The sequence below is a fragment of the Mchenga conophoros genome, linkage group LG4, assembly GCF_057382185.1.
Source record: "Mchenga conophoros isolate Kocher_MC1m ecotype Shallow Benthic linkage group LG4, M_conophoros_male_GT1.1, whole genome shotgun sequence".
NCBI classification, from domain to species: Eukaryota; Metazoa; Chordata; class Actinopteri; order Cichliformes; family Cichlidae; genus Mchenga; species Mchenga conophoros.
Window position 1 is genome coordinate 3,673,957 of NC_140529.1, and position 23,111 is coordinate 3,697,067.

The following is a 23,111-nucleotide window of genomic DNA, read 5'->3' on the forward strand; positions in this document are numbered from 1 at the left end:
GGCTCAGCAGGGGAAATGTATTAAAGAGACTTTTTGAGTTGAGAGCAGAAGTGAAGCCTTCATGGAGAAGGATGGAGTTAGTGTTCCTGTGCTAACTGATCCCAAAATGGCTCATGGACTCAGCTTTTCTTGTTGATATGACACATGAGCTTAATGTACTGAACAAGACGTTACAAGGCCAGGGGCAACTTGTCAGTGCTGCCTATGACAACGTGAGAGCATTCTCCACAAAACTGGCGCTCTGGAAAGCTCAGCTCTCTCAGACAAACCTTTGCCATTTCCCAGCATGCAAGGCACTCGTGGATGCAGGCACACCATTCAGTGCTGACGAGTATGTTGATGTCATTTTGAGGCTACAGGAGGAATTTGATCACAGATTTGCTGACTTCAAGACACACAGAGCCACCTTTCACATTTTTGCAGACCCCTTCTCCTTTGATGTGCAAGATGCTCCTTCTGTGCTTCAAATGGAGCTCATTGAGCTGCAGTGCAACTCTGAACTCAAAGCAAAGTTCAGGGAGGTGAGTGGAAAAGAAGACAAGCTTGGACAATTTTTGAGAGGATTGAGCCCTAGTTTCCCTCGGCTTTCCCGAATGTTCAAGTGGACCATGTGCCTTTTTGGTAGCACATACTTGTGCCAAAAGCTCTTCTCCACTTTGAACTTCAATAAGTCCAAGTACAGGTCCAGACTTACGGATGATCATCTTCAAGACATACTGAGGGTCGCAACTGCTTCCTCCCTCAGGCCAAATCTGGCTCGGCTATGCGAGAGGAAACGCTGCCAGGTCTCTAGCAGCAAGGAGTAGGCAAGAGAAGCCATGTTCAGAAGAACAGTTCATTTTCTACAGTGTTCCATTCATGTTCAGAAGAAGGTTATAGAACTGTTAATACAGACATTTCAATCTAAATACAGCAGATATAGAAGACTGAAAGAAACACACAAGTTCACTGACTAAAAATATCTTATTATTGTTTTATTTATGTATTACAGATTGATTGATTTTCTTATTAATTCTTAATTTGTTTATTTATTTTTCATATTTTGTGTTAAAAAATAAAAATAAAGAGATTTGAGAGGATTGGAATTTTTTTTAACCATGCCTTTCTTGTGGAAAACCTAATGCGGCCCAGCCTCACCCAGACTCTGCCTGCAGCGGCCCCCAGCTAAATTGAGTTTGAGACCCCTGTCCTACACCATAAATCAGTAAGAGAGGGTACGACCTCTCTCATGGCCCCAAGTGGTGTGTGCATGCCAGAGCACTCTGGAAGGCACACAGAGTCTTTACAGACTACTCAGGATCAAACCTCTATCATTATGCAATCGATTATACAACTCTAAGCATATATGAGTAAATATTTCTAAGCATAAATGACAATCAACACTATAAACCTTACAGCTGGTTTTAATAACAGAATTTATTTGTTTCTCAAACGAGAAAGAGCTATCGAGAAACACTCCTAAATCTTTAGTTCTGAACTTTTCCAGTGGGCCAAGGTCAACATTATCTGCTAATGCTAAATAGGCTGCCGTTATTAACTAATGCTAATTTGATGTGAATTAGCATTATGCACTAATGCTAACACTTTTTAACAATGTGAGTAGCTAATGCTAACACTATTTCCCTTAACTTTATAACATTGTGAACGGCTAATGCTAAGTAGGCCGCCATTAGCACCTACGTCTATCCATCCATCCATCCATTCGCTTCCGCTTATCCTTTTCAGGGTCGCGGGGGGTGCTGGAGCCTATCCCAGCTGTCATAGGGCGAAAGGCGGGGTACACCCTGGACAGGTCGCCAGTCTGTCGCAGGGCTAACACACAGGGACAGACAACCATTCACACTCACATTCACTCGCACATTCACACCTAGTGGCAATTTGGATTATCCAATTAACCTATCCCCACAAGCTGCATGTCTTTGGACGGTGGGAGGAAGCCGGAGTACCCGGAGGGAACCCACACAAACACGGGGAGAACATGCAAACTCCACACAGAAAGACCCCGGCCTGATGGTGGAATTGAACTCAGGACCTTCTTGCTGTGCGGCAACAGTGCTAACCATCGTGCCACCGTGCTGCCCACCTACGTCTAATTTAAGGCAAATACGCTTTAGAACCTAATGCTCATATCGTTTTCCTTTGCTTTATAGCAATGTGAGCAGCTACTGCTAAATAGCATTAGCTAATAACAGCAGTCTAATTTAATGCAAGTTAGCATCATTTGCATTATAACGATGTGAGGAGTTAATGCTAAGTATGCTGCCATTAGTGGCTAATGAATAATTATTACAAGCTAATGCTAATATCGTTTTCTCTTCCCTTTTAACAATGTGAGCAGCTAGTGCTAGGTAGGCTGAAGCTAGCAGCTAATGCTAAAGCTAAAGATAATTTGATGTGAATTAGCATTACATTAGTGAGGAGTTAATGCTAAGTAGACTGCCATTAGCAGGTAATGCTAATTTAAGGTTAATAGGAATTGGCATCTAATGCTAATACCATATTTTCTTGCTTTAACCCTTTAAAACTGGTCAGAGTGGGCACACTCCGTTTTGCGCAACTATTTTTAAATCCCGGTAGCACTGTAATCACGTGAGCTAGCGCAATAATTTTTTTTTGCATATGAAACCTGAGGAGTTGTATTTACATCTTATGCCATCAGCTTGTCCTAGGTTACAGTTTCCTTCCACATATGCTTAGGACTCATATTGCTCTGCTGGAAATAGTTTATTTTGATGCATATGCTGTTATTTTGCAAATTTGCAGTATAATATTTATTTTCGTTTTTCCTGCAGTATATAAAAATTGGTGTATTTCAAAAATAAAACTATGAAGGCACTCAAAATAAATTTCCTGAGGTGGGAAACTATTTTGTGCAACTTTTTTGTATTTACAGTTTTGAGGGATAAGCCTCTTAAATTTCTCTAACTAGAAATATATGTTAAAAAAACAAAAAGATTTTCAATTTTTTTGTAGTTTATTGCACTTTTTTGCAATTTATGTAATTACTATGCACTTAATACATACATATTATTAAAATTTAGGCTGTAATGGTTGTATTGATGTATAGCAACTTGAAATGCTCCCAAAAATGGCTCTACAGCATGTAAAAATATAATATAAGCTCTGGCGGACTTGGTTCTGTGGTAGGTCTAAACGGGTTAAATCAATATCAGTAGCTAATCCGATTGTTCAGTCTGACGTCAGGTGAAGTCATTTTTATGCATTTAAGAGCTGTGTTGAATTCAACATTACAAACTGAACATTAGAACTATCCTCTTCTCCAGGATTTTCCTGATTTAACATTTCAATATGACATTTCCAGCGCTTTGTTTTCTCTGCTCACAGACAAAACAGATACACGCATGTATATACAGCCCACGTCCAGCTCTGCATGCACTCCTGCTCCATTTCTATAGAGAATAAACAACGTAACACAATCATTCTCCATTGTTTTCAACTCAACCAGCTGCATTTAATGAAGGAGTTTGAATTTACTTTACAACAGCTGCTGTTGTTTCCTGTCTGCATTCATGTTCTTAACTGTACTCCACACATTCTGAACTGGTGTACCGTAATTGTCGGGCTATAAGCCGCTACTTTTTGCACAAGCTTTGAGCCCTGCGGCTTTTAGTCAGGTGCGGCTTTTCTATGGATTGTCCATGAGCGGATTTGTTTTGTTTGTTCCGCTGTTGTACGGCACTACGTTGCCTGGCGGAAGGATCGGGGTTCAAGAGTGGTATGTTGGTCACATGTCCATCCGTCAGGCAACGTAGTGCAGTACGAGGTAGCGCGAAAAACAAACTTCAAAGTAGCGCTACCCGTTCAGCTGGAGGCCTGGATGATGAGCGGCGATAAACTTGCAAAAAGCAAGTTATGCCCAACTCCACCATTGGATTCTGACAGCGTGGAAAAGTGTGAAAACATCCACGATCACCAACAGATTTCGAAGGGCTGAATGCTGCATGATGGAGAGGAGGACACCGCCACGGCCCTTCTGAGGGTGTTCGACTCTGACACTGACAACAAGGATTTCTTTGGTTTTGAAAGTGACAACGAAAGAAAGAAGCTGAGAGTGGATGACGAAGCCACCCTGAGCCTGTTTGTTTCCGACACTGGAGGAGAGGACTTTGGTGGTTTTAGTGGGCAGGAAGATGGTGGTGAATGACTGACTTTTCTTCTTGTTAAAGCCGTGTCACTGCACCTGAGCCTAAAAGGTAGTCCGAATCAATTGTTCTGGTGTGCTGTAGGTTATTGTTATGTACTACATTTGTTACTCATTTATGAAGCACAGTACATGTTTTGTACTTGTAATTACCGCTACTTGTACATATACCTAAAAAGTTATGCAAATATGTACCCATAACTTGTTTTTCAAAATATTAATAAAAGGGGTGTGTCTCCAAACAGCCATCTCTTTCCTGACAATTCGCTTTGTGCATATTCTCTTACATATGATAAGTCAACATTGAAACACCTGCGGCTTTTAGTCAGGTGCGGCTAATGTATGTACAAAACAGGATTTTCCCCTGATTTTAGCTTGTGCGGCTAATATTCAGGTGCGCTCTGTAGTCTGGGAAATACGGTAGTTCTTCCTAAAGTACTGCAGTATTCCTGCCAGTACATCCTTTTAGTTTTCCTAACTGTTTCCTCTGATGCTCGTTGCTATTCTTTCCTCAATGCAAATTCATGCTAAGCTCCTTCATATCCATCCCTGTTTCTAAACCTGTAATAATTCCTTTAATGTGTCTTTGGCCTAATTATGAGTCTGTCCATATGTTTGTAGTTCCCCACTTGCTTTGGTTTCTTAGCTCTGATTCTCTCAAATTTATCCTTGAAATCATTTACTGGCATCTCTCCCTCTCACTCCCACTATCCCCAGAACACCTTCATCTCCTGGTTTATCCTATGGCCTCTTTGCATTTTCTTCAATCATCCCTGTTTCTAGAGTCTCACCCCATCTGCAGGCAGTCCAAGAGAAACTGCCTCTGCCATTTTCTTCTTCTTAATCTTTGATTTTTCTCTTCACTTTCTCCATTGGGTCTTCTTAGACGCACTTTCCAGAAAGCAGCAACATTTTTTGTGCCCCATTTTTCAAATTGTGCATCTTACTTCAGCTTAATGTGTTTCCTGTTTTGTTTTTACACAGGTCATGTAAAAGAAATCCTACCAGAGACTCGACAAAGCTGAACTGAAAGACAGCACAGGCAATAAATCAGAGCAGCACAGAACTTAAGCTCATGGTCCATAGAAGCTGGGCTCTACAGGTGTACCAGGACAAGCTTAGTGTAAGTCCCTCGAAAAAGTTTCACTTGTGCTGTTTCGGTGTAAATTACTGGTTTGTTTGAACAATTTCATCAGCTGAACCATAAATACTCCAAAACAATTTCTTTGTGACTCAGTGTGATTTTTCATTTTGTAATATTAGCATGTCAAACTCTACATTCTCTACACAGATGAGAAATGAAGTGTATTTAATAATAAAAGTTATCTCTCAGAGACAAAGTTAGTGTCTCATTCAGGTCTGTATCTGAGTAGCCTCAGACACATGCAGTGCTCATATTTTCTGTTTTGTGTGTCACTCAGACCTCTTCCTGACAGGGGCAGCAATTTCATTTAAAGTCCCATTCACTGATACAGGCTGCTGGAGCTCCAACCAGGAGGGTACACACATGATCCAGGGAAAAAAATTATATATGGTCTCTTAGATAAATATTAAGAGGTCCTGTGTTTTACTAAAAAATCAAAGTAGTAAAACACAGGACCTTTGGGTTAGATATAAGGTGATTTGACAAATCATGTCTGTTGTAAATGAGTAAGCCATTTATCGACCTGACTCAGGTTTTAAATCATCATCAGAAAAGACTGAATCCTGACCTGAGAATTCCAAGTGTACACTTTGGACTCTCCACTGCAGAAAATAGAAGCTTCAGTCCTGAATCCTGCAGGTTGTTGTTACCCAGATCCAGCTCTGTCAGACGGGAGGACTGGGAGCTCAGGACTGAGGACAGAGCTTCACAGCTTCTGTCTGACAGGTTACAGCCACTCAGTCTGAAGAAAGGATGACAAGAAGACATGAAACACTTGTGTTAAAGTATATTCATGGTGCCATGAGGAGCTACTACATTTACAATATTTCAACACTGTTTCAGGACATGCTGGAATCCTTATTGCCTCATGTTACAAAAGACAAATGTGGCAGTTTAGTGTGATTTGGATGGATTCATTAAAAAAACAAAACATAAACACTGTTAATTTTTTCCAAATGAAATTGATTAAATGATGTTAATTGATGAAAAAAAAATCGATATTGCTTGATCTGACCTCAGCGTTTCCAGTTTGCAGTATTGACTCTTCATCCCAGCAGACAGAAGCTTCACTCCTGAATCCTGCAGGTTGTTGTTACCCAGGTCCAGCTCTGTCAGATGGGAGGACTGGGAGCTCAGGACTGAGGACAGAGCTTCACAGCTTCTGTCTGACAGGTTACAGCCACTCAGTCTGAAATCAAGGTGGAAGGGAGACAAGATCAACCAAACAAATCAGAGCTTTATTGCTTTTGTTGTTTTTAAGCAGAAATCAGTGAGGTGCTGGTAGATTCTGTTCTTTTGGTTTATTACCCAACAACACACACATACACTAATATTTGTGACTTTTGTAATAGTAGCATTTACAATGCAAAGCAACAGCGATCACAGATTGAAGGGGCCTGAATAAAACTACAATGCAGTGATTTTTAAGATGACCTGTTCTTCCAATTTCCAACAACAGATTTCTCCAACCTTACAGTTAAAAATAATTCTTTATCTCATACTGAATCTTGGTGCACCTCCCCCCAGTTTATTAAAATGAAGAGGTACTGAAGTTGCTGTAAGTGATGTGTGATGCCACTGATTTCCTTTCTGATCCAATACAAAGTAAAATTCAGGCTGGTATCTGCGATACTGATGAAAACTATTCCTTCAGAATCAATACAAGACATAAGAAAATATGATGTTTTGTATAACATAAAAAGCCTGAATTTTAAAATATTCAGTTAATAATCAAAAACAGATGTGACTGAAAATAATAAAACTGAGAAACATTTTATGGCCATTCGATCCTTTTACAACCATTGCAAGAGCTTGGTTGGCATAGCCGGCAATACGTTGGATAGTAATAAGTCCGGTGGGTGATGGGCTCCACCAGGGCTGCCCTTTGTCACCGATTCTGTTCATAAATTTTATGTTTAAAGGCTGTATCAAAAGTTCATTCAAGTTACAATATTGTGGTCAAAAGTTCTCCTTTTTTCTTTTATACTATACAACTACGCTGTCTCATGGTTTTAGGACATGGATCTGTCATGGAAGAAATCTATGACCACTTTTAATCAACATTTTAAAAATAAACATGATCACAGATTTACTCACAGAGCCTTGTTGGAGGCTTTGACCACTGGCAGCAGCCTCAGAAGAGCCTCCTCTGAAGCAGAGTATTTCTTCAGGTCAAACACATCCAGATCTTCTTCTGATGACAGTAAGATGAAGACCAGAGCTGACCACTGAGCAGGAGACAGTTCACCTGTGGAGAGACTTCCTGATCTCAGGGACTGTTGGATCTCCTCCACTAGAGAACGATCATCCAGTTCATTCAGACAGTGGATCAGATTGATGCTTTTCTCTGCAGACAGATTCTCACTGAGCTTCTTCTTGATGTACTGGACTGTTTCCTGATTGGTCTGTGAGCTACTTCCTGTCTGTGTCAGCAGACCTCGTAGGAGAGTCTGATTGGTCTGCAGTGAAAGACCCAGGAGGAAGCGGAGGAACAAGTCCAGGTGTCCATTTGGACTCTGTAAGGCCTTGTTCACAGCACTCTGGTGAAGAGATTCTTTTTGGTTTAAAAAGCTAAAACTCTTGGAGGTTATTTGTTTCTGTTCAAGAAGATTTTTTCCAGAGTTGCTGAAGGTCCGATGGACATGAAGAGCAGCCAGAAACTCCTGAACACTCAGATGGATGAAGCAGAACACCTTGTCCTGGTACAGTCCGCTCTCCTCTTTAAAGATCTGTGTGAACACTCCTGAGTACACTGAGGCTGCTCTGATATCGATGCCACACTCTGTCAGGTCTGATTCATAGAAGATCAGGTTTCCTTCCTGCAGCTGATCAAAAGCCAGTTTTCCCAGAGACTCCATCATCTTCCTGCTCTCTGGACTCCAGTGTGGATCTGTCTCAGCTCCTCCATCATACTTGACCTTCTTCACTTTGGCCTGAACCACCAGGAAGTGGATGTACATCTCAGTCAGGGTGTTGGGCAGCTGTCCTCCCTCTCTGGTTTCCAGCACATCCTCCAGAACTGTAGCAGTGATCCAGCAGAAGACTGGGATGTGACACATGATGTGGAGGCTTCGTGATGTCTTGATGTGGGAGATGATCCTGCTGGCCTGCTCCTCATCTCTGAATCTCTTCCTGAAGTACTCCTCCTTCTGTGGGTCAGTGAACCCTCTGACCTCTGTCACCATGCCAACACAGTCAGGAGGGATCTGATTGGCTGCTGCAGGTCGTGTGGTTATCCAGAGGCGAGCAGAGGGAAGCAGTTTCCCCCTGATGAGGTTTATCAGCAGCACATCCACTGAGGTGGACTTTCTAGGGTCAGTTAGGATTGTAGTTTTGTGGAAGTCCAGAGGAAGTCGACACTCATCCAGACCATCAAAGATGAACACAACCTGGAAGTCTTCAAAGCTGCAGATTCCTGCTTCTTTGGTTTCAGTAAAGAAGTGATGAACAAGTCCCACCAAGCTGAACTTTTCCTCTTTCAGCACATTCAGCTCTCTGAAAGTGAATGGAAATATGAACTGGATGTCCTGGTTGGCTTTGTCTTCAGCCCAGTCCAGGCTGTATTTCTGTGTTAAGACTGTTTTCCCAATGCCAGCCACTCCCTTTGTCAGCACTGTTCTGATTGGTTCATCTCTTCCAGGTGAGGCTTTAAAGATGTCTTCTTGTCTGATGGTTGTTTCTGGTCTGTCTGGTTTCCTGGATGCTGTTTCAATCTGTCTGACCTCATGTTCATCATTGACCTCTGCAGTCCCTCCCTCTGTGATGTAGAGCTCTGTGTAGATCTGATTCAGGAGGGTTGGGTTTCCTGCTTTAGCGATGCCCTCAAACACACACTGGAACTTCTTCTTCAGGGTGGATTTAAGGTTACGATGACAAACTGCAGCTTGAAGCTCTGAATGAGAAGAAAAATAAACACTCAATTCCAAAAAGAACTAATCTTTAAAACATGTTGCTCCATCTTCCATCTCTGGAAAATGTCTCATTTATCCAGCAGCTTAAATCTTTAGATAAATCCTCTTACTGCTCTGCAGACGGTCAGCCAGCTCCTCCTGCTTCATTCTCCTCAGGAAGTCCACTGTGATCTTCACAAACGCCTCTCTGCTGCTGCTCCTCTGACTCTCTAAGCATTCTGGGTAATCTGGACTCAGAACCTTCTGGATCTTCTTCAGCTCGTTCTTCACAAAAGTGATGATGTTGTCCTCCAGCAGCTGGAACAGAATATTTATGAATGAGCCAATCAGACTGAAATCATGGAGCCAAACATCAGATCCATGTTGGACACACTGACGATCCACTGGTCTACAAAGAGCAGCATGGAGATGACTGTGAACAGAACAGATGTAACAGTAGTTGTTGTACATGTACAGACCATAAATATGGAGTCCAGCTGTGTTTGATGCTGCTGGGCAGACTGACCACTGGGAACCTCTGAGCTCTGCTGGTCCACTCTGTGGAGGAACCATGAAGGATTAGATCAACACAGGATAAAGATCCAGGAGTTTCTGCTCAAATAACTTCATCTGAATCAAGTCTGTCAAGTTTTAAACTCTCAGATTGTGAACATATCAGTAATTTTCAGTCTGTTTTCATGGACGTCCTTTCAGTGGTGATGTCAGGGATGATTTTGAAGAAGCTCATCAAACTGAACCATCAGCAGATCACTGCTCCAAAACCAGAACATGATCCGAGTCTCCCTCCACCACCAGAACACCAGCTTTACTAACGTGGTAGATCAGTGTAGTACAGATCAATAACTGATGAGTCATTTGATCAAAATCACTGAGTGCTTCACGTCTGACCCTCTGATGCTTCTGTAGACATTTTGCATATTTAATGAATGTCTGACAGTTTTACATTCATTCTATGAACACAGTGGAAATGTTGTGTTATAGTCTCCATGTTGTTTCCAGCATCATAAATTCTTAAGTTCAGAAAATTAGATTCTTTCTTCACAGCTGAAAAACAACAACATTTATTCTCTATTGAAATCTGCATCGTCCACTCCAAAGGTCACAATCTGAAGGTAACATCTGGTTTTGTTCCCTGTGGTTAACTCTGAGCATCAGTATGGTGGGATTTATCCACTACATCCACACCACTGTGGTTCAGTGTTGTCCTGATGGAGTAACAGCAGCCAGTATGATCCAGGCTTTAGCTGCTGGGTCTCTGTGTGACCTCTCAGACTGTTTAACAGATCAGACACAAAGAGAATCAGAGCAGCTCTGTTCTTTAAAGACAAACATGAACCCACTCAGGTCACACTTTCCCCACAGATATGAGCATCACTGTCCTCAAACAGCAAATGACCAAGTCGAACATTTGGATCTTTTCTCTTTCATTGTTTTCTTTTTAATGAATCTTTGTAACAATCTGAGGATGTTTCAGGTCATATTTATCCAGGAAACACAAACATGTAAAGGAGTCATCACAGCTCTCTGACCTCGTTGCTCCAGGTTCACCACTGAAGTTTGGAACGTCGCCTTTGGACCCGTCACTCCTCACAGACGGACAGCTGGACCCTGCAGACTGTGACCTCTGACCTCTGCAGACACAAACATGATTGAAGCAGCTGTGATCACACAGACTGCAGATAATGCAGCTGTTTCCTGTCAGTAACATCCTCTTAGATTAGAGTTCAGCTTTTTACAGGAAAACTGGACAAAACTGATTTTTGTTACAAACTCATTTTCATTTCCTCTCAGCTCACAAACACAGTCAGACAATCAACCAGAGTCAACACTGATTATAATGTCAGTGCAGAATTATTTCTGTTACTCAGTGAGTTCAGCTCTCTGACCTCGTTGCTCCAGGTTCACCACTGAAGCCTGGATTTTGACCTTTGGACCGGTCACTCCTCACAGACGGACAGCTGGACCCTGCAGACTCTGCTCTGTCCTCCTCTTCCTCCATCATCGTCTTCAGTCAGTCTGAGAGGTAAACCACAAACACTCAGTGAGTTCACATTAACAGGAGGAACTGAGTTACAGTCGCTGACCTCTGACCTGTCATGTGACCATGAAACCAGGTCAATATATCTGTAGGTTCAGTCATCCAGGTCATGTGATCTAAGGAGCTTGGAGAGAAAAGAGACGTCTTTAAGTTTCTGGAAGACGTTTCATCTGAGAAGCTTCTTCAGCTCTAAAACCAAACGGTGGAGAGTCCCAGATATTTAAACCTGAGAGGGAAAGAAAGCATGTCGCTGACCCACCACTGATGTTATTTCAAGGAGGAAACTGAGAGCCTTTGCACCAGGAGCACAAACATCAGCTCCAGCAATGATCCACTGATGTGTTTTTATTCCATGTATGAATGTTGTTATTGACAGAGATGACGTTTGTGTGTCAGTGATGCAGTGACTGTTGTTGTTACCTGTACAGGCTGGTTAGACTCTATGAAACAGATCATACAGATCTCTGCATGTTAGAAGAGACTATTAAAGGTCATGAATGAGACAAAGGCAGGGAGGCGTCCTTTACAGCTAAACAGCAGAGTGAGAGAACAGCCAGCACCTCTACATTTATCACATTATACAGCACATGTATGATACTGACAGGGATGAGAAGAATTTAGTGATTCTGATCCCATCATTGATATTACTTATTGATTCTCAGTAGCTCTGCTCTGACAGTCACCACCATCACTGAGCAGCATATCAAAGACATTTGTGCACATTAACTGCATGTTGTGGCTCAAATGTTTGTGCATGTTGGAGGCATTTCCTCTTTGTTGTGATCAGTGTTGGTCATTACTCAAAACAGTCATTATTACACATATTACACAGAACACTTTGATTAAAAGTAATGGAGTACGTTACTTCATTACTCCTCATAACATTACTTTGATGTTAAAATGAACAAATGAGCATGTAACAACATAAAGCTGAGGTACAGCCCCACACACCAACACAGATCCTGATGAGGTCACGTGATGTTTCTCTGAGTGTTTATGAACACAAATCAAAGATGAAACAGCACAAAGACACTTCAAAGTGATTCTACTGTAGAAACATGAACAGGTAGAAACCTGCAGCCTGACTGCTCATCACTTTGTTACCTGTTCAAGTTCAGCAGCAGCAGCTCACTTTATCACGGTGCTGGTCTGGGGTCAGTGTTTACTCAGCTTTAACCTCACTCTGGGTTCTTGGCTAGCCTAGCTTTAGCTTAGTGTTAGCATGCTGTGTGCTAGCTTAGCGTCAGAGCTCTGCAGGTGTCTCGTGTGTAAATATTAATCACAGTGACAGTAAAGGAGGTAAAGGGCTGTGACGTCATCACGTACGCTGCGTCCTCTGTGGGCTCTGAGTGAACTCAAAGTACAAACTACAAGTACACAAACACGAACGTAGCTCAGAGTGGCGGACACACTCGGCCTCGTTGGTCCAGCTGTGAGTCCGTTACCGTGAACTATGGAGCGGCAGATTTGTGCTGAACTAAGCTGCACACAGCTGATGTTAGCCAGGAAACATTACACACTGACTTTAATGGAGAGACCGGAAATACAAACACACACAGTTTGTTGTGTGAAGAAATCAAACACGAGCTGAACAAACAGTAAAGTTCCTAAAGACAAACTGTTAAAGGAGGAAACAAAGCAAACTTACAGTTTCTTCACACACCAACAACAAGCTCCACTCCACACCTGGACACTAAACACGGACACACAGGTGAGCTGCTTCCTGGAAGGAGGCGGGGCTCCACCTGAAACTCAGCACAGGTGGGAGGGGCTCAGCTCTGTGTGTGCTGATGTGTTAACTTTAAAAATATGCCGTCTGACTGCTCAGACTGAGTCAGAGTAAAGTTCACATGCTGACGTGTGGAGACATTTAGTATTTAGTATTTAGTATTTATTTATTTATTGTCATTGTCAAGAACAATGAAATTGCGTTTGGGGCTTCCATACAACCCAAAAAAAAGAAGAAAATAATAAATACCCCTTAAAACCCAAGTGTACATATTTAACCCAGTGTGACTCCAATGCAATAAGACAATCCTTAGCAATAATGTTTGTAGAAATTCAGACAAAGACCTGAGAAACATGACAAAATACAACAATGCAACCCATTCAATATTATTGTACTGTGAGATATGATATCAGATATGATAGTTATCTATTTAAGAAAGAGGGGGGGGGGGGCAGGAGGGGGAAGAGAATAAAGATATGATGCACCAATGCAGACCAGTTCATTGCTATTAAGAAGTTGGATATGGTTATTGTCCGTGAGAGGGGGGCAGAGAGTTCAGGAGCCTCACAGCCTGTGGATACAGGCTGTTGGCCAGTCTGGATGTTCTGGCCTGTATAGACCTGTACCTTCTCCCTGAGGGCAGCAGATGGAAAAGGTGGCGCGCAGGGTGATGTTGGTCCCGCAGGATACTGTGCACCCTCCTCAGACAGCGAGTGGGGAAGATATTACTGATCTCTGGCAGACTTGTTCCAATAATTCTGCCAGCTTCTTTCACCACCCGCTGGAGTGCTTGCTGATCGGCCTTGGTGCAGCTGGGGAACCACACTAGAAATCCATACGTCAGAACGCTGCTGATGGCACAGTTGTAGAAGTTCAACATCAGAGATCTGGGAATGTGTGCGCTCCGCAGTCTCCTCAGGTAGTAGAGGCGCTGTTGGGCCTTCCGTACAACTGAGGTGATATGGTTGCCCCAGGACAGGTCCTCGGTCACAGTTACCCCCAAGAATTTAAAACTGCTCACCCTCTCCACCGCCTCACTGCCAATGAAGAGAGGCAGATGGTTGTTATGGCCCCTCTTCCGGAAATCTACAATGATCTCCTTGGTCTTTTTGGTGTTTAAGACCAAGTTATTGTCGTGGCACCATGACTCTAGTTGTTGCACCTCTGTCCTATAGTTTGTCTCATCATTGTTGGATATAAGTCCGAGCACTGTAGTGTCATCTGCAAACTTAACAATGAGATTGGACGCGCAGGAGGAAATACAGTCATGGGTGAAGAGAGTGTATAGCAGAGGGCTCAGAACACACCCCTGAGGGGCACCGGTGTTGACCACAAGGGTGGAAGAGGTGTTCTTACCCACTCTGACACTCTGTCTACGGTTAGTGAGGAAGTCCACAATCCAGTTGCACAGAGAGGAGTTAAGTCCCAGTTGGTGGAGTTTGGGACGGAGTTTGTATGGCCGGATGGTATTAAAAGCCGAGCTGTAGTCTACAAAGAGGAGCCGTGCATAGGTGTTCCTGTGTTCCAAGTGCTTCAGTAATGTGTGCAGCACTGTGGCGATCGCATCCTCGGTTGACCGGTTCTCCCTGTATGCAAACTGGTGCGAGTCCAGGGATGGTGGAAAAGCAGCTCTGATGAAACCTTGTTGTAGCTGCAGGTGTGAACACACTGATCCCAGATCAGCTCTGCTGTATTTGTAACATGAACATTTCTGCTGCAAAGCTTCAAATGTTCAGCATGTTTCTCTGTTTCCAGTCTATAGATCCAGTCACACTTTCTACCTTCACCTGTGCAGTAAAGACTGAGAGCAGAGCTGAAAGCAAGCGTCCAATCAGTGAGCAGCATCAACACCTGAGCTTCATTCAGACTCTATTATTGAAGATGTTGTTGGTACAAAGTTCATCTGCTGCTCACATGAATCCATGAAAGATTTATTTCACTGATGTTTCTTCAAAGCTCATTTCAACCTGTTGAAGTCATGAATGAAAGTGCAGACTGAGAGTGGATCACATGATGTTTGAGGTGTGTCATGTGACATGTTCAGTATTGTCACACATGTCTAGATTGTCCCTGATATCATAACTGCTCAAACACTGATGATTATATTTGAAGAATTATTCCTGATGGCAGCAAAGTTTGAATGGAGCTCTCTGTCTGTGCTGATTTGTCGCCCTCTGGAGGTCAAAGCACAAACTGCATGATGTCACTGTAACCACCACAGAGACAGGAAGTGTTTTTATGACTGAAACACTGAAATGATGCTAACGGCTGTCGTTAGGCTCACTGACAGCAGTGCTGATGTGTTCATGTCAAACACTGGCTCAGGTCAGGCTCCTTCATCCTTCTCCAGCGTGAGGCCGCCCTCAGACCCACAGGAGCTCTGACCTTTGACCTCCTGACCCTAACCATTTTAGTCTTGTTGCATCTGCAAATCCATCCAAACTGTAGCCGAGCAAAAGAAGCTGGAAGTTGTTCTATGAATGATGTTGTTGAAGGAGCTTGGAAAGAAAAGCGTCTGGACTTCTTTAAGTTGCTTGAAGAGGGACATGGACGTCTTAACGCCCACTTACATCCTGGGACATTTGATCACAGGAAATCACATGATGGGGTGGGGCTAGATCTCACAATGGGTTCACCCAAAACCTTGGCTGATTGAGACCCACACCCGTTCTCACACCGTGGCTCGTGTGATTAGGTAGAGGATCAACAGGGGCTCCGTGTCCCTGAATTTAAACTGAATCTAAACACACCGTGCACAATGCCAAGTTAGATAATGGTTAAAAGAACAAGATAAGAATAAATAAAAAGATAAAATAAGGATAAAAAATAACTTAAAAAAATAAAATAAAAAGATAAATAACTGCAAATAAGTACAAATAAGTAACTGAAGACACGTGTGGTCTGCAGATGTCGATGTACATGGATGTACATGGAGTTTAATGTGCAAAATGAACTTAGTGTGCAAAGTGACCTGATGTGCAAACTGCAGTTTGAGGTCGGTCAGCTGTTCAGGAGTCTGATAGCAGTGGGGAAGATGGAGTTGTTGAGTCTGGATGTTCTACATTTCACACTTCTGAACCTTCGTCTCGAGGGCAGAGGTGTGTCTCTCCTCTGGACTCTGTGATGGTAGCTGCTCTGCAGAGAGGGCAGCGGGGTCCTGATGATCTTCTCCACAGTTGTTATCACTCTCTGCAGGCGTTTGCGGTTTGCAGTAGTGCTGCCGTACCATGCAGTGATGCAGCTGTCAGGCTGCTCTCCACAGTGCAGCTGTAGAACCTGCTGAGGATCTTGGCCAACATACCAAATTTCCTCAGCCTCCTCAGGAAATACAGCAGCTGCTGAGCCTTCTTGACCAGCTGTGTGAGTTTGAGTCCCTCACTGACTCAAACTCCTTCAGTGACACTTGCAGCCTTGCAGATTAGTTTGCTGATCCTGATGCATCTCTGGAGCTGATGCTGTCCCCCAGCAGACAACAACAACATAGATGCTCTCACTAGTCCACTTTACCCTCTAATCACATCTCTGACATCTGCAGGTTGCTCCATAGAGACTCTTGTGCAATGCCAGGTGTTTGTGTTTGTCTGTAGGTACACATTAGATATGACCATAGACGCACACACACAAGTGAACACAGCAGCACAGATGGTTTCCACCTGCTTCCCTCTTTCTTCACACAACTGTGAGGATGATGAAGAGGTTTCAGGACGAGGTGGTCAGCAAGCACAGGATAAAGCAGGGCCATGAAACTCTCTGGTGCAGCAGATGTTTAATCAGACTCAGCTTTAGGCTTCTTTTCCCACCTGGCAGCAAAGTAACAGCTTCACTAATGTGAACAGTCACAATGTTAAACGTTTCTATATCTTCATATATTTTTATCTGTTGATGCTGCAGAATAAAGTCTGTTAACAGAGTGCAGGATGTGTAGAGCAGGTCCAGCTCTCCCTTTACTGTGTCCACTTTCATCAGCCCCTGTGAAGTGACACAGAGTGCATGTGTGTCTGTCAGCTGTTGTTTGTTGTGAAGGATGGAACAAATGAACACACACTTTTAGAGAAATCTGAAAAAGCAACACGTGCTTGGGCTCCTTCTGTGCTCGTCTTCATTAATGCTGATCTTTCTTTCCTGTTTGTTCTTTGGCACAAGCTTCAGTCTTTTCTCCCAGGGCTCCTTCACACTTAGAAACACACCTACATTCATTTATACACAAACATCATGAAACAAAGGCTTTGTAAAAGAGGACACGAGATCCTCTCTGAACAGCACATTCATATCAAACACAGGACTGAACAGGATATACTGAGTCTGTGCTGTTTTCATTGTTACTTGCTGAGTATTTTTCCAGTGTTTGAAATGTGACTCAAGTCTGATTCTTCTACTGTGTGTGAACTCTAAGCAGCTGCATTAAACAGCTGCTTTTCAAACCAGGCTCAATCCTATGACTCTGTGAATGTAAACTTTTGTCACCTGCATGAATAACAATCCTTGATCTAGTCAGGACTGCAGTGCTCCTGTGATCCCAGCTTATAGATGGAGGCTAGCATGAGAGGCTCAGCAGCTAAAGCAGCACACCTGGGTCTCCCAGCCTATTAAAAGCAGCCCTTTGCTTCACCTGCTTCACTAAACATTATTATTATTATTTAAGCAGAGTGGTGTGATTGATGTAGGCATTGCTGTGTGACAGGAGGACTTTTCTTGAAACAGCTCGTGTGACGTGAGCTGACGTAAAAACAGTGATGTTAGCTTGATTCTCTTGGCTAAAACTATTTTAAAAAGAGGGTCAATCATGCAAATCTGCCAATAGAAGCCAAAGTTACAGCCCCTCAGAGTTTAAAGAGAAAAGGCCCGTTTCCAACACTCGGTTGTGCAAAGGGAAACAGGCCCACAGTGCCTGAGTGTGTGGGTAATTCTTCAAATAATATTCAAAAGCAAACATTTTTAAGCATGTAAATAAAATTCAATCATTTCTGCTCTTCAATACCTAAGAAATGAAAACTGGCAGATGGTCCCAAAATGTGAAACGCCTGGCTATCTGTGCATTTAGTGCTGCAGGTTTTCACTGTTTACCTTCAGAAGCATAAATCTCTGCACAGATAATGTTCATATGTGGATTCCTGGTTTTCTGCAGTTAATTGTGACCCAAAGCGTATTTTTAAAGTGGTTCCAGGCAATAAAGTCTAAAAATAAATACATCTACTTCCTTTTTCTGTGTTCCAGCCTCAGTGACTCTGACACAGTGCTGTAATATTTACACCTCTGATGAAAACAGAGTTTGTAGTTGCAGAGAAATACTCGACTCATTTTGGGCATTTACGAGCGGGAACCTCAGAAAGCCCCTCGCTGCTTCACTGGTTAAGAAGCAAAGCAAACATTAGTTCACAGTGATGTTAATTAAGGCCCAAAGTTTAGGAACGAACGTCAGCACTTCACTAATGAATGTAATGCTGATTCATGTGCTTGTTTTGTAATGTGCATGTTGTGCGTTGCTATTTCCCATATTCTTTGGCACTGATAGATGAAGAGTCTCAGGCAGGACCGAGGCTGCCAGCTGCTGACAGTGAGCAGGGAGAGAGCAGCAGAAGCTGGGCAAGAGCAGGGCACCTTCAGCCCCCTTCATCAGTCAGAAATCATTTGGGTGTCTGTGTGAAATGTCTGATTTTTAAAATCTTTTTGTAGACATATTTATTAAATGTTTAACAATTATATAGAAGAAAGACAATGTAAAGAACAAAACATGACAAAACAAAATGAGTTGAAGTTATGAACTGTTTCTGAGAGACAAATAACACCAGGATCCTTTTTGTGTAGCTGACAGCTGGTAACTGTGCAGGGGCGGGTCTAGCAAAGTGTTGCCAGGGGGCCAGGTAGGGCATTAACAGGGAGAGGGGGGCACAAAGAAATACTTTTCTTTCTTATTCTCATTTAAAATGTCTCACTTTTAATAAATAATTATCTGAATCTTACAACAAACGTTTCCATCTGATGTAAAATGTATAGAAATCCATTATTGTACATAGTCATTTTTTAGGGTCCCATCATAATTTCTTCAGAAGTAAGTACTGCATATGATGCCAGTGTTTCCCACATTTTCTAGATTCTGCACCAGTACTGTGTGTAAAATGCATCAAAAAGTCCGTTTGATTCTTTCTCAGCTGTCTTTCTGTCTCCTTTCACTTTTTAAAGGTTGCCATGTTAGAAAACATATTTTGCCCTGCCGTGCTGTTTATTGATGTGGCAAATGAAAGGTTTATGAAAACATATCTAAATCTGTCATCAGTAATCAGCAATGATCATGTCTCACCTCTAGTCTCTGTCTTAATGTCAGGTTTCCACCGTGTGTTGTAGATGTTCAGGAGGTTAACTCGACCAACAGTCTACTTCCTGTTTAGAATACCAGGACAGGGAGGATGGTGCAGGTTTAAGTTTATTAGACTGATGCATGTATACCAACAAGACAGCATCCATCACTGTGACAACAGCGTTTGTTTTCATTCAAAGGCTTCATGGTTTTTCCTTTAATACCTGGGGGGCCGGTCTCCAGTCAAAATGCCCGGGACCATTTTTTGTCCCAGTCCAGCCCTGGTGTCAGATCTGCATGCAGTGTCAATGAGACGATCAACAACAGATCAGACAAAACACTCAGGCGGACACTCCTCTGTAGAAGGAAACATGGAAAGTGTGAGGTAATCAGTGCACAACATCACTTTGTATTTCAGGCTGTTTTTATATAGAACTTCAGCACCAATGTAAAAGTTCTGGTTTGAGGAAGATGAAGAACATTTTCAGGAAGGATGCCGTCTGCAAGCAGAGCTGCTTGAACCTCAGCGCTGAGGTCCAGACTACTTCCTGTGAAGCCACGTGATGTAAATCTGCTGCTGTAACTTCACAGTTTACTGAAGCTAAATGCAACGTTACCATATAATCTGTTTTCAACAAAGGTTTCACTCCGTCCGGTGTTGATGGAATGATTCAGGCCGTACTCGTCAGGCTTCCCGTCGACCACACGCATTTCAGTCACAAACCCCGTGACTGACAACAAGGGAAACAGCAGAAGAAAAGATGTGAAAAATACTGGATGATGATGATGGAGGATTAACCGCGGTGGTTAAACTGTTTCCTGTCTTTGTGGGCGTACTCACAGGGAAGTTTCCAGGCACGTCAGTCTTGGTGGCTAAAGTCTCCATTTTCCAACATGTATCGCTACAGGTGCAAAGACACAACATTAATCATCAGTGTAAATATTTTAATGCTGTCCAAACGGTGTTTGCTTTGTCTGTCCTCTCGCGCTCACAGAGGAAACGAGGACGCCACCTTCAACCCATCTTCAGTTGGCTCAACCATGGCCGGACTTCCTGTTGGCTTTGTGACAGCAAACCACTTGAAATGAGAGCAAACTGCAGTCAAGCACCACTTACAGCAACCTGTGGACACGCAAATGGAAAGCACTGAGAATCATACAGAAGCATAAGAGCTGTTTATTGTAACACGTGTGTGTGTGTGTGTGTGTGTGTGTGTGTGTGTGTGTGTGCACATTAATAACACACTGATGTATGTTAGTTTGATTTATGCTATATCTGAGAAAACAATTGCAGAATTTTACATCAAAGTTTCCAAAGCTGATGTTTTGTTGTTCACTCTGTTTTATATTCATATAGTTTGTTGTTTTTAAATCAGTGGACAAAATAAATATTATCACACAAAATCCAGGGTGAAACATAACCAAATAACCTAAATGGTGAAGTCATTATAGAAGTACATGTTGCAAAGGTCAGCCTCCTGTATAGACTGCTAAACTGTCTGGGGGGGCCCTGCCTGTCCTCGTTGGATAAGCTCCACCCCTTTTCCATAAGACGGAGACATTTGTATGAAAATAGATGGGCAGTAAAATAAAAAATATTATGGATGACTCTGTAAATCAAAGTCGGCCTGAGGCAGAAGCAGAAACCATGAGGAGCACAGCACCACTCCCAGAAGGGCACGAAGTGAAGCCATAGCTGCTGAAGAGTGAAGACGTGATGATGGAGGAGATCACAGATGAAGATCTGCTGCCTGCTGACTCTTTATATAGAAGAGTGAGACTATCTCCCCACCAGCAGCTGCACTTATACAAACCCCAGGTGCTGGGATGGCTTTGAACATGTGACATTTTCTGCAAACACATGGACAGTTTCATAACCACAAAGATTATTCCTGCAGCGGCAGAATCGTATCCACTGTGTGAGAGGTGAACGTCAGACAGTTCTTAGAAAATGTAGTTTCTCTTTAAGCTTTTAACGTCTCTTTTACCCCCATTTGTCTAAAACTACTTGACAGCCCTTCATGTCAGAGGTTTATTACCTGTGCAGGATGGAGCACATGGTCTCAGTCAGGCTGGACACGATCACTCCTACAGGAAGTAAATGTGATTTTATTTCACCTGTGAAATGATGAAAAACAGCAGAATAGCTCACGCTAACAAACGGGTGTTGAAATGTTTCATTTTCTGCTGTTTCACAGGTCAAAAAGGGCGTCGAAGCAAACTGAAGCTGAGCTGCTGCTGCTGTTGTAGTGCAGCATCTGCTGTGTGCTTCATCAGAGAACCTTCTGTACACAGCAGACAGAGGCTGCTGCCACTGAAGTCCATCTGCTAGAGAGCTTTAAACACTGGTTATTGAAGTGGCTTTGATGATACTGATACACAGTCTTTGCTGCTGTCACAGGACAGGGATCCACCAGGGAGTAGTTGTCAGGATAAAGAGCCTTCGCTTCTCTAAATATAAACTGGATACTTGTAGGAAACTTTGGGAAGCAGCATTTTTCCTCATATCGTCTAAACTGAAGTTAGCTCAGGTGCTTCTTCCATACTTGCTCTGCAGAAAGCCAAAGAGTTTGGAGCTCTGCAAACATTTGCAGCACAGCTGGATGTTTGTAACTTTGGTCACCTCTGTATCATCCCTCAGATTCTTTCTGCACAGCTTTGAAACCACGACAGCACGAGTGATGCTGAGGAGACGTCCAGTTTAAACAGACCTTTATTCCTGGAACACAAACACATGAAGTGATGCTGCTAAAGAAGAACATTTAATCGCACTAATGAATCAAGCATCTGTTTGTCTGTCAGTCTGTCAACAGTTCCTCTGATCGACTTCAGACTTGGTGGGTGTTTTGTTTTTGCAGCGGTCAAAGTCGATCAGCGTGTTGCTTTGTCTGCTGTAAATCTGCCTGTACAAAGGGAAACATGCATGTTTTAGATGCAAACTCACAACATGGCTGCATTTTTGTGATTATGTGTATTTTATATTGATTTATTCTATTATGTTTTGTATATGAATCTTTACAAGTGTGTCGATACAAAGGCTTGATTAAAACAAAGGTCTCAGCTGTGCTGTTAGGGATGCTCTCATATTTGTTTCAAATGTAATAAATCAAAGGATTTCAGGCTTTTCATCCTTTTTATTTGTTTGGTTCTAACAGCAGCTGGATAAAAACATGCAGGTGATGAATATAATTGTGTGATATTATGAGCATTGTGAATAAAGAAAGAGCAGAGATAGTAAAAAGGAAACAGGTGATGGACGTGAGATTTTCAGAACAAAAGCTCCTCAGTGAGACGATCACCTGGACACAAGGTCAGGCAGCTGGGACTCATCTAGAGAGCAAAATGGAAAAGTGATCTGTGCAGAACATCACTGTTGATTGCAGTTATTTACATCAGACTTCTTCTCTGAGATAAGAGCACCGTTTGTGGGAAAGATGACAGTATTTCCAGGCTGGATGCTGTTTGCAGGGAGAACTGAATGAAAGTCTCCTGCACCTCAGCGCTGAGGTCCACACCTGTGAACACAGATGAGGTCAATCTGCTGCAGCACGTAGAGCTTTACTGATCAGCAGGTTCAAAGGATTCAGCAGAGCGTAGAGTCAGAGCTAAATGCCACATCACCATAGAGTTTGTTAACAACAGCTTTCTTTGCCCTTTGTCTCGATGGACTGAATCAGGGATACTCGTCATACTTCACCTCAACCACGTCACTGAGAGACCCCAGCCTGACACAGCAGCAGAGATGATGAAAGCAGAAACAGCAAACAGATGCTTCAGTTGTGTTTCTCTCTGTGTGTGCGCTCACGCCCACTTGTGTGTGTGAACTTTCCAC

The 23,111-nt window shown here is 42.8% G+C and overlaps 1 protein-coding gene across 1 annotated transcript; it reads right to left on the reverse strand.

Annotated features, from left to right (window-relative positions):
* Positions 1-7,399: 7,399 nt before the first annotated feature.
* On the reverse strand, positions 7,400-12,957 carry LOC146575296 (protein NLRC3-like). Its single transcript, XM_085269952.1, has 6 exons — positions 12,904-12,957; positions 11,104-11,233; positions 10,747-10,848; positions 9,676-9,754; positions 9,328-9,514; positions 7,400-9,198 (listed from the first exon to the last, which is right to left on the reverse strand). The coding sequence occupies exons 2-6, from the start codon at positions 11,217-11,219 to the stop codon at positions 7,400-7,402; spliced, it is 2,283 nt and encodes a 760-aa protein (XP_085126078.1). The 5' UTR covers positions 11,220-11,233; positions 12,904-12,957.
* Positions 12,958-23,111: the final 10,154 nt, after the last annotated feature.

Coding starts and splice junctions, on each gene's coding strand:
- LOC146575296 (XM_085269952.1), bottom strand. CDS start 11,219: ATGATGGAGGAAGAGGAGGACAGAGCAGAGTCTGCAGGGTCCAGCTGT. Junction 10,849..11,103: donor GGTGAACCTGGAGCAACGAG/GTCAGAGAGCTG, acceptor TTGTGTCTGCAG/AGGTCAGAGGTCACAGTCTG. Junction 9,199..9,327: donor GGCTGACCGTCTGCAGAGCA/GTAAGAGGATTT, acceptor CTTCTCATTCAG/AGCTTCAAGCTGCAGTTTGT.